Source organism: Poecilia latipinna, unplaced genomic scaffold, assembly GCF_001443285.1.
Source record: "Poecilia latipinna isolate Pla-1442-1.1 unplaced genomic scaffold, P_latipinna-1.0 Scaffold456, whole genome shotgun sequence".
NCBI lineage: Eukaryota > Metazoa > Chordata > Actinopteri > Cyprinodontiformes > Poeciliidae > Poecilia > Poecilia latipinna.
In genome coordinates, this window is record NW_015113072.1 from 177,111 (window position 1) to 188,749 (window position 11,639).

Sequence of the window (11,639 nt, forward strand, 5' to 3'; positions counted from 1 at the left end):
GGAACCACAGAGCTCTGTTAAGTTAGAGCTCATCTTCTGAAGTTGGGATATTTTTCCTCCAACAGGTTCCAGAGGAATCACCTCTGGATTTTATTTCAATGTCATTTGTGAATATTAGAGCCTCATTTTCAATAGTGGAGCTATAAAGGTTGAAAAAGGTTATCATTACGTCTCATCAACATCAATATTTCCACTAAATAAGAAGCAAAACATTTTTGATAGAGGAAAAATGTCTCAGACTCTCAGCTCAAAGCGAGATGCCAGAGAGCAATAAAACTATTATTTTTGAATTAGACAATTTAATTTCACATAATTATCACGGTAGAATTCATTGGTTTGTTAAACACTTAATGAAACATATTTACCGTGTTTGATGTTTGTTGTAAATGACGTATACTCACAAAGAACGAGGTAATTAGTCCAAGTTTGTCGTTTATTGAACGTTCAGAAACTACAGCGGCTGTGATGAGCCAAGACGAAGGTAAATTAACCTGAACAGGTGATCAAGTCTAAACCACTCGCACCTTTTTATTCTCCGTCTCTCTCTGTCATTTAAGCACACCCGTTGCCGTGGCAACCACCTGTGCTCCTCGAGCCGAGTACAGATTACGTTTAAAACATTCAGTCCGTTACAATATCAGGTTTTCAGGCTTGATATTTATTTTGCAATCATTAATAAGCCTCCCTGAACACAGCGGTGGTTGATTAGTTCATTTTAAACTCCTGCTCTGCTCATTGTTTTGGTAATGGAACCGAAACGCACAGAATTGCGCAACCTTGTTGAAACAATAATTACTGAGATTATTATTGTTGTTGGGTCATTAATTTGAACACATTTTGTTGATTTTTTTTGTTGTTGTTCTTTAATAAAGTTACGAACGTTTTAAGCGAGTCAGAGGAGGACGTGCTGATCTCAGCGTCCTGGCGGCGTTCAGTTTGTCACCTAATGCCGAGATCGACTCAAAACTCTCCGCGATCGACGTATTATTGGACCCCTGCTCTAGTAAAGCACAAAGAGTTCAGAAACAATATGAAATGAGAAAAAAGTTATTTATTAACTGATTAAGTCATGTTTTGGATTGTTCTTGAAAAACTAATGACTCACGGCTGCACAGTGAACCCAGTGATTCTTTACAGCAGACAGTCGCTCCTCTCTCTTGCAGGTACTGTGTACCCCCGCTAAATCGTTTAGGGGTACACAGTACCCGACCGTACCCCCCTACTTTCACCCCTGTGTGTATATATATATATATGAAATAGGCAAATTTTCCACTAATATTTTTGATTTATGTTCCAAAAAGAAAAAATTCAAAATCTGAACCGTGAAAGGTCTGCTGTAAAATAACTTATAAGGGACCAGCCTGTCTGGCTCTTCTGTCGTTGTGAGTCTACATGACTGAAATAAATCTAATTAAAGCCAGAATATACTAAAATAAACTTTATCGAAACACTGGATGATCAGTTCCAGTAAGAGCATAATATAAGCTTCTTATAAACTGGCCTTAAATGTAAATGAAATTTGAAAAACATTTCTGTTTGTAGTTGTTGTAGTGCTTGTTGATGGTCAAAAGAGGCATTTTCTGGAGTGTTTGTTGATTTCCAGTATCTGGTTTCATGACGTTTTCACCTGCAGAAAACTTCCAGCGTATAAAAGCATATGAACGTAACCTACGTTCATATGCTTCGTCCCATTTAAATAAAATAAATTCAAATTCAAAATGCTGCCAGCATTTCCAAAGCCAGACACCAGTTCACAGTTCAAAAGGGTAAAACAGATCAACTTCACTGTAACACTTTGAGCCTTCCTGTTATCTGCTGGAGTTAGACTCCCTGATTAGAATTAGAAAAGTCGAGGTAAAAGGTCTGATTCTTTTGTTTATTCACTGAATTCTTTTAGTTTGTCTTTGGCACATCTTATTGTTGTCTATATTTAGGTTTCATCATATGACCACTACACATAAAAGTATTTCACTCTTTTTATTCACTCTCATTTTCCCTAAAAGCTATCCAATAAAAAATACAGTGAATCTCAATTGAATTCTTGTGTTGGAAGTTTGTTTTTAACACCTCCAGTTGAGGAAACTTGGTGAAAACTGCAGCTAGAGGGGAAAACCAGGAGCCTTGACTTTACCTTGATCCAAGCAGTTTCATTCTACTCTGCTAAAACACTTTTTTTTAAATAATTGTCATCACAGCATTGTAGATGAAAGACTGGAAATCCTTCGGCAGCTGCTGTGTGGAACCATTCACGAAAGAAAAAGGACTATTCTGACTTCTCGCTTATTGGAAATATCTAAAAATGATGACGAGCATTTAGCTCACCACACGCACCGGTTGTTTGATCAATAAGAACTTGTTGGCTTTCGCATTTGCTGAGCTGCACAAATTAAAAGTGTGTGTGTGTGAGTGTGTCATTTTCCTGCATCTTTTTGTAAAAGTGTTTGTGTGTCTGCTGCAAAGCTTGCACCTGGCCTTCTCGCCTCATCTCCCGGAGCCCCAAGAGATGAAATAAAGAGGTCGTTGTCCTCAAAAACTGAAAACAGGACGAGTTGAGCCTCAGCAAAGTCGGATGTATGATCCGGTTTCATCTAAACAGACGACAACAAGTTATTCTGAAGTGTGTACGTTTTGGTGTGGAATGATTCAAGGTCTTGATTCACACTCGCACACAAACTCATTGCCATCCCAGCTTCTTCTTCTTTGTTTTTCCTCTATTAAACCGTGTGACACTTTACCACCACCCCCTCCTTTCTTCCTCTTCACACGTGAATCTTCCCTCTCTTCCAAGTCCTTGTGGTTGTTTAAAAAGTCTAAAAAGGCATAGAAATAGATTTTAAGTTTGTTTTTCCAAGTATAAGCATCAAAAAGGTTTCTGTAAGCATTTTGGCTTTGATTTTTTTTGAAGATGAAGAGATGTATATTAGATCAATACACCATATGATCACAGACGACAGTTCATGTTGCACTTCATGAGAAATTAATGTTAAAAGATTTCTCAAAGAAGTCTTAAATAAAAAATAATTGAGTTTGCTTTCAAGAAAATTTAGACATTTTATAGACATTTTGTCCATAAAATGCCTCGTTGTTTAGAAAAATAACTCCGTGATGCCTCATAGTTTTTGTCATTTGTTAGTTTAATAGAAAGTCTGCTTTAAATAATGTTACTTCATCAAACTGTTTTTGCTTGCTTTCTCCTACTAATATACTAATATTCAGAACAAAGAAAACAAACCAAAATGCTATGCTGATAGAATACTTATGGGAATACTAGAAGTATAAACACATTTTCTTACGTCATATTGTACATTACGAGTGAATTTCTACTATGAGGCATCGCTTTACAGCAGCTGCTTTGCACTCGGTGTGAATAGTTAATGGTTGAACGTTGTAGACCCATAGTTTACTGCCGTTCTGGTGTAGAAAAACAGACTTGAAGCGAAATACTGACACATAAGTTCTTTAGCTTGAGCCATCAAGAACTTAAACTTTGCCTGCAGATTAATGTTGAACATCAGCAATATTTAAATCAACTATCTGCAACACGGTAGATGTGAGTCGATGTAGAACGGATGCAGAAAGAGAAATCGTCTACAGACAGGCTGCTGGTCATGAACTCACTGTCGTGAGCCAACCTGATCCAACGAGCTCCTACTTTCTACCTTCTGAGTTATTACACCTGAGCAAAGCCAACCTGTTACCGTCTCCATGACTTCATCTTTGTAAAAAAGATGCCTATGAACTCTTTTCTCTTTTTATTTCAAAAAAATAATACAAGACACACCATTTATTTGAAAATCTCAGTAACTGGAACCAAACAGGGATTTCCTCTCACTTCCCCGAGCCCTGCGGGATTTTTCCATGAAAGATGAAGCTGTGATCCAGACGTCTGACAACTGTGGAAGCACGGCGATAAAGGTAGTAGTCATGGGAGAGCAGATGACCAGAGGATTATATCATACTGGAAAGGACCGTGGAGTCAGCTGGGAGGTGTTAGCGGGAAGCTTCAATGAGTGCTTTATCTTTAATGTGCTGTCTTACGAAAGCTCAAACAAAGTCAAATGAAAGAGTTGGTAAAAATGTCTTTAGATTCTTTTACTCCTCCTTTCAGTCTGCATCTTTCCACGTCGCTTGGCTTTTGTTTTCAGTGATGTACATTTTATTTTGGACTGTCTATTATTATTTTTCCCAAAAGGTGTGAATGCAGTTTCCATTGACCGTAAATTTACGCAAGTTGGAATTACAAAAATAAATTTGCTTAAAGGAAACACAGCAATTTGGAAAAAAAAGTCGTGATTTTCACTGACTGTTTTTGTGTTAATTTAACATGGTTTCTCAGCTGAATTGAAATTGGTGTATTAAAAAAAAAACTGTGATGACTGCAAGTCATGTGATCAACAATCGGATGTTACTACTGGTGGAAAAGACGAAAAAGACGACAGGAAGTGGTAGGAGGACAACGGTGCAGCATGATTTTTAAAGACTTATTGTGTTAACAAGTATATTCACGTTTGATTTTAATTTTGTTTCCAATTTAATGAAAACACAGCAACTGTGAAATTGTGTCCTTTTTTACATTGCTGGAATATTGACAGTTTTGCGCACATTTGTAATGGAATCTCAGCAAATCTGAAGAGGCTTCTGACTGACAGAATCATTGTAGTCATGACACCTGCTCAGCTATTGGGCTGTGAAGATGATATTTCACAGTAACATCTCCTGGATGGTGACATAATTTGCTGCAAATGCTTTTACTGGTCCTCTTTTTTTTCCAGGTTTTGTTGGCTCCAGTGGCTTTTATTTGAAAGTAGTTTGACAGGAAAGAGGGTTGTGAGAGAGGGGGAAGACGTAGCAAATGTCACCAGACCAGGAATCGAACCTGCAACCACCAGCATGAGGACTAAGGCCTCAATACATGGGTTGTGTTTTGCCCCTGCGCCACCACAGCACCCTACTGCTCCTCTTTAAATCTCTTGTCTCGCCGTACGGTTAGTAAGCCAAGCAGAGAGATGTTGGAGTAGGGGATGTAATCTTTGCCTTTTACGGTCATTGGGAGAGATGATCTGAACTTCCTGGTTGACGCTGTACAGACAGGAAATGAGTGTAGCGAGAATAGGAAGCAAGGAACTGAACCCTTTGCCTCAGATGGCTATAAACATTTTAACAAGAAAGCATCACGTGAAGGTGCTTACATTTATTTGGCAATCATTTCTGGTTCTCCACGTCTCCATTTGCTAAGTGCAACAAAACAAATGGTCGTAGTCTGCTTCATGAGGTCTGCTACTCATTTTTGTTAATCAGGAAGCCATAACCGGCTCCAGTTGCGTCTGGTCCAACTCTCCCTCTTTTTTTTTTCTTTTTTTTTTTTTAATTTAGCAATTTTTGTTTCCTAATTGGTTCCGGGTGAAACAGGTTTCCTTTCCCTCAGCTCTCCCAATCAAAACACTTACCTCATTTCTTTATTTTACTTTTCATTTGTAACTGACAAGTAATCGTCCTTTGAGGAAACATCTATATCTGTTCGTGACTAAAGCCGGCCTAGAAATAAATCTGCGTGTGAGCGCCTTCGCAGATGTAACACGACAGAGAGCCAATTTCTCTTTTAGCGTTACACTGACACCAAGTTTCTGTAGAAATCTGATTAGGTCTACGTCTGTCATCAGCAGATTGAGAGCCGTTTTAATGGCAGACAGATGGGATTTCTCTCTCTGGGCTGGCCAGGTGTGTGCGTGGGTCTGCGTCTCGGTGTCGAACAAAGGAACCAGAGAGGGTGATGTCATCTTCTAGCCGTTGTGGGTCTGTTTTTGTGCGTCGGGACTACAGAAGGGGATGGCGGCGGGTGGGGAGGGGGACTCCGTACTGAGGTCACCTTTCTCAAACACAAAGGAATGGCTCAGCCACAGAAACATGTTAGCAGTTGAAGCAACATCTTTTGGGTGATTAGTTCAGTGATGCATCACATTTTCCCACACAGACACACACACAGTGTGTGTGTGAACAGCGGGGAGTTATAAATGTGGGTGGGGGGGTTTCTTCACTTGAGAGACTCGGTGAAACTCAACCCCAGGAAGGAAAAAGTCACGTTTCTTCATTAATGTCTGTCATGATGTAATCTGCATGATACCAGCTGCTTCACGAGTCTGTCTGGAGTGTGTGTTGATGTGTGGTGTGTGTGTTGATGTGTGGTGTGTGTGTTGATGTGTGGTGTGTGTGTTGATGTGTGGTGTGTGTGTCCACCTGAGCTCGTTTGTCAGCGAGTGAAAGTGTGCTCAGATCGTCGGGGGTCACATGTGATGTTCCTCATGCGGCGCTTCCAATGAGGTCTGAACAGTTTGTGGAGACTTGGAACAAAGTCTGATCTATTCAGCTGGTCTGTCGAAATGGGGACAAAAGATTGGTTGAGATTTGAATTGAAGTGTGTCTGTGTGTCGTCGTTTGGGAAGAGATGATACAACCAAGAGATGAACGCAAGAGTTAATCGAGGATTGGAATTTAGGAGCCAGAATCAAATTTGATCTTTCTTCATAGAACACATTTACGTTTTTGTTCCCGATTCCAAAGAGCTCCTAATTTTTTCTAATGTTAGGAACAACAATCACCTGCGAATCTGAAAATACTTGTGACTCTTAAAATGCAAAAAAGTGCCTATTTTCAAAGTTGAATTCCAGATATATGCATTAAAACACACAATGGAAGCCATCTTAACACTGCTGCAGAAGCTAATGTGTACTATCTTCCTTATTTCTGCTCTTGGAGGTACAGCTAATCACTGCTAATAGGATAAAAAAATGGCAGCCCTCGATTGCCTTTTTGCAAATGCCATTAAGTAGCATGTCAAATAGTGGCGGTATTTTAGCTTTACAGAAGAGGATGTCGGCGGGTGGGGATTTAACTCCATTTTCTTTTGAATTTTTATAGATATGCTCTAGAAAAAAAGCTACAAATAGGTAAATCCACGAATACTGAACTGCGAAAGGCGGAGCTCCACTGTACGGACTTGCGCAGTTCATTCCAATACTTAATACTCTATGTACAATTAAGTTTGTACATAGATGATCACAAAACAAACTCTTTTCAAATATTAAGCTGAAAATTTTTCCAGTTTGTTGTATTTTTAACAATCAAAACATCAGCACAGATGTCAGTGGAAACCTTCAACACCTCTTTGTCACCTTAAGTGCATAAAGAAAGATTCGTTAACTCCGCCGTGTGGGGAGCACATGTTGCTGATCGGATTGTTTAATAGATAATAATCGCAACATTTTTTTAGGTTTGTTATAAAACTGATGTCGGTGTCTGAGGGACACAACTCAGGCACCATGAATTCATTAAACACATTTAGTAGTTAGTCATTTTATTATTGTCTCGCAATTACAACGATCTTCTATAACGTCAAAGGTTATGTTACAGACAAGTTGCCTTCTTGGAAAAAGGGATTTTTGTTACGAGGCTCCCTGTTAGTTTCGACTAAATTTTCTTCATAGTTGGGGGTTTAATATTTCACTGTGCTGTTGTATGCTTTTCTCCAATGCCACTTGCTTTGGCTTTAGTCAGAAAAATATTTAGTTTTGTCCACTTTTCTATGAAATTCTGAAAGATCAGCATTATGAATGAAAGTTTGATATTTATATTTCAAGAAGACTCAGTGAACATTTCATAGAGGACTCTTTCTTTGTGTTTGTTAAGTTGCCAACGTGTCTCTGGCGCTGCGGCGTTTTCGGGTTAACACCAGCTCACATTTGTTCTCATGTCACTCTCAACCAGCCCTGACCTTTTTTCACTAACCCCGCCCTCACACATATCTTACACACACTCTCACACGTCTCCAGTGGCCGAGCTCAAATGGGTTAATCTCTCGTCGTCGGGATTGCGGACTTCACCCGTTCGTTTCGGCCCCCGCAGGGCCGAAGGTTTTGGGTGTCAAAGCTCCCGTTTTCCCACAAAAAAGAAAGTGGGATCATGTGGCAGTGCAGACGTGTGTGAAATGACGAGGTCCAACAGCATTTCTCCCCCGTTTTTCCCAGCTGTGGTGACGGTTGGTAGTCGTAAACCGTTGATGCGTCCGTCATTTCTGTCTTTTAAAGGGTTTTCTTGCTCTCTGTTTACTGGAGGCTCTTTCTGTCCAGCTGAAAAGAAAACTCTCATAGTGTGTTTCTGTCTGTACTGGGTATAACAAGAGTATGTTTGTGCTCTGTTGGTGTAGGGTTGTGTTTTTTTTTTCTCCTTGCATGAATGCACACTGAAGACACTGAGTTAAGTCTGTTAAAGAATGCTGAATGTTTGGATGTTCGTCTGTGATTCTCTGTGCTATTGTGGCGGAAAATGACAGGCTTCCAATGCGGTTTTTGGTTTTACGACCGAATGAATCACCCCAAATGCTTTCGCAGCCTATAAAACTGTCATTTCAGAGGCTTTTTTTGATTCCTAGCATCACTTTGCAAAGCTGGTCCACAGAGGAAATTGGTCATTTTCATGCTTTTGTAAACAAAATGGAGGAAGTCAGATTGTCATCATTGTCTCTTTGTGCGACGGATTGGCTTACAGCAGAACTGTTCGCATGACAAATAGGCACATATATTGAGTGATTACCCAGAATCACTGGTTTACGGTTTTTTCATCTCTTTCCGTTTGTTTTCCAGGGTCGACATGTTAAGACGGGACAGCTGGCGGCCATCAAGGTCATGGACGTCACAGAGGTCAGTAAGGTCGCCTCATCTCTTATTGTCATCAGTTGGGATTGTAAATTTCAACAAGTTGGCATACAAACCATACTGGTGGATATTGGTGGTGGGAGTGAAATAATTTATGCAGATTTGCATTGTTAATTTTACAGTTTTCCAACTGAATGCTGTAAAATTAAAATTGAACAATTTATTTTAATAAACGAAATGAACAGATGTCCTTAATGAAGTTAAAACTTGGCTTTTACTTTGAGTTTTTGACCAGGTGGAGCTCTTAAAAACTGGAATAATCTGCTAAAGCTGAGTACAGTAGGATGGTTTTTTCCTTGTAGATTGCAAAAATATTACAGTTTTGTGTTCCTCTGCAGAATTTTAATCATTAAAGCATGAATATTTGCTTCTTCTGGAGCTTTTTTCTTTTTAAATTATTTTCTTTACACCCTTAATGGCTTTCCTCGAGCTGCAGCCTGACACACCACCAGAGAGAGATCTGACACAGCAGCCTTCAGCTCAACATGAAACAAATAGGTTTTGTTTAAAGTTTAAGACGTAACAAAATGCAAGATGGAAATAAAGGATGAAGTTTCCCCAGTCAGTCTGTCCGGATAGAGTCTTCAGTCCGGGGTCTCCTTCCCATTCATTCCTGTCGGCCAAAATCCGCTTCTTTGACCAATCTGAAAAGTTACTCTGCAGATTTGTTGAAGCCGTGCTGAGACATCCACTTGCTGGGAAAATGTTTCCAAATCCCGCCATGACATTTGGAGCGAGAGTCTCGCTGTGGCCTTCAGCGAACAAATCTGCATTTCCAACTATTGGGATCAATGAGCGGCAAGCAGGGGGATAGATCAGCGATGGGAATGTGTTTCTGCATTCATGCGAGCTGCATCGGCGAGGAGAAATGCAAGTGTTGGGAAACCAGGATTGGCAGGACCTTTTTAACTCTATTCCAGTCGAATGTTTGGATTAGTCTCTTTTCCTCGCGCTCCAGCTGTTATCTAAAATAAATGTACAGTTCCACTCTGGACGCCCGCCAAGAACGACAGCTGGACGGAGGAAGTTGGTGGCACTGGGACGGATTTGAATTCGCGCTTCTGCCGAGACACTAAGCACTTCTGTTCCACATTTCTATGGATGTAAAGAAAGGAGCGTTCAAATGTCAAGGATGCACAAAATCCCATGACTTATTTCTTCTGCAGCGTAGGTTTCCACCTTCAACTCCCTGTGTATATTATACATAAGTGGTCTGACCCACATACGGCTTCCTGTTCTACATATCGCTTAGCAGAAGGAAGCAGGGCTGGACGAAAGACGACCAGCTAGGAGAGGAGAGAGGATGTAGACTAAAATGAGGTTCCCACGGTTTATGTTTTATAAAATATTTGCAGTCGTGGTAAACAGACTCTGTAAGTTGTGGGTTTGTAACATATGAATGTTCTGATCTTCACAAGGTTTTAAGTGGCTGGAAAATTACTCAGACGCAATACTAACTCTCTACTGCCTCAAAGCTGCCCAGCCCATCACATGCATGTTCTGAATATCATGCATTTTGTTTCAAAGTGATTGCTCCTCCAAAGCAGGAGTTTGTCTAAATGGATGTTTTCCCAATCAGTGAGTGCTGAGGGGTTGTAAGAGGACAAAATTGAAGGGAGGGAACAGAGTGAGAGAAATCATGGTAAGAAAGAGTCTGAGATCTAGATAAGGAGAAGAAATCGGCGAGTTTCCCCTCCGCTTTGCTCCACTAAGAAGGTTCATCTGAAGTGCACTGGGATAGCAGGAGGGGCGACTGCTGCTGCCTGCTTGATTTTATTTTATTTTTTTCCTCTGCTCTCCTGCTTACATCTCTGTACTATCTTCCACCCTGTCAAGGCCATTCATTCAAGGTTTTTGTGATTATTATTACAGTTTATCTTGTACTTCTCTGCTCTTTTTGCCCTAAACCCCGCTTGTTATTTCTGTTACAAGCCGCCATCTTTGTTGGGCTCACGAGAGAGAGAACGTGGTAGAAATAACACGGGAGGACAGCAGACAGATGTGACTGCAGCATCTGTGTGCTGCGTCTCAAGCTACAGCTGGTGGCTTGATGTAATTCACAACCAGGGTTCAGGTGGAAAGACATTGATCTTGATTAGTGAGAAAAGATGAATTTCTCTCAGCTCCTCTGGGCGATTTGTCTGCTTTTCTTCACGTTTTTTTTTTCTCCTTTACCTTTTTGTCTCCCTGGGAGTATATTTCTCGTAGGATGAAACAGACACTCTGTCACCTCCCACCACTTCCCACCACTTGCTTCAGAAGGGTGAAACAAAAACCAATGTTTGAGGGAGCCTGTTTCCAAAGATAGCTCGCTAGCTATCCAAGATAGACGGGAAGAAATCGGTCAATAAAGCTGATTGTATTGCTAATTCTGAATATTGCAGCTGATGTCACGACTCATCAGACCAGGCAACTTTTTTTTGCAAGCTGATATTGTCCAGTTTTGATGAGCCTGAAGTGGGAAATGTCGTGGCACTTGGTGCGGTCCTCTGCTGCTGTAGCGCAGAGATATCAAAGTTCAAAGATGCTATTCCCTGGTTATCTGAGCTTCTGTTGCTTTTCTATGATCACCAGACAGTCTACACATACACCTCTGATGATCTCTGACCTCCGACATCAAGCAGGCATTCTCATCCATACAACTGACAATCATTGTATAATTTTGTGCCTTGGACTATTTTAGACCAACAGATGTTTGGGGGTAAAAATGACGGTTAGCGAAATCTACATGTATCCACACACTTTCTGCTAAAGCAGATAAGACTGAATACCTGCGTGCGTCGTGCTCAGATCAAACCTCCTGCTGTCGGTTCCTTGCGTTGCTGAGTAACAAGGAGGGGTCTTCAAAGACACCTGTCCTTTTTTTTTTTTTTTTTTAGAAATGAAGAAGACGGACTGGGATTTAAAAAAATTGGCCGAATCCTTCAGGAC

At 40.5% G+C, this 11,639-nt stretch overlaps 1 protein-coding gene and 1 long non-coding RNA gene across 8 annotated transcripts in view; both read left to right on the forward strand.

The window, feature by feature from the left end:
• The window catches only part of LOC106951384 (mitogen-activated protein kinase kinase kinase kinase 4-like), a 106,025-nt gene that overhangs the window by 43,580 nt on the left and 50,806 nt on the right, over nucleotides 1–11,639 (forward strand). For all 7 annotated transcript variants that reach the window (XM_015038885.1, XM_015038886.1, XM_015038887.1 and 4 more), the window contains exon 3: nucleotides 8,637–8,693. In XM_015038885.1, the coding sequence (XP_014894371.1) occupies nucleotides 8,637–8,693 (57 nt within the window). The remainder of the gene's footprint in view (nucleotides 1–8,636; nucleotides 8,694–11,639) is intronic.
• On the forward strand, nucleotides 1,088–7,059 carry LOC106951385 (uncharacterized). The gene is made up of 3 exons (XR_001425807.1): nucleotides 1,088–1,237; nucleotides 3,920–3,921; nucleotides 7,050–7,059. It is a non-coding gene; the product is annotated as an uncharacterized LOC106951385 (long non-coding RNA).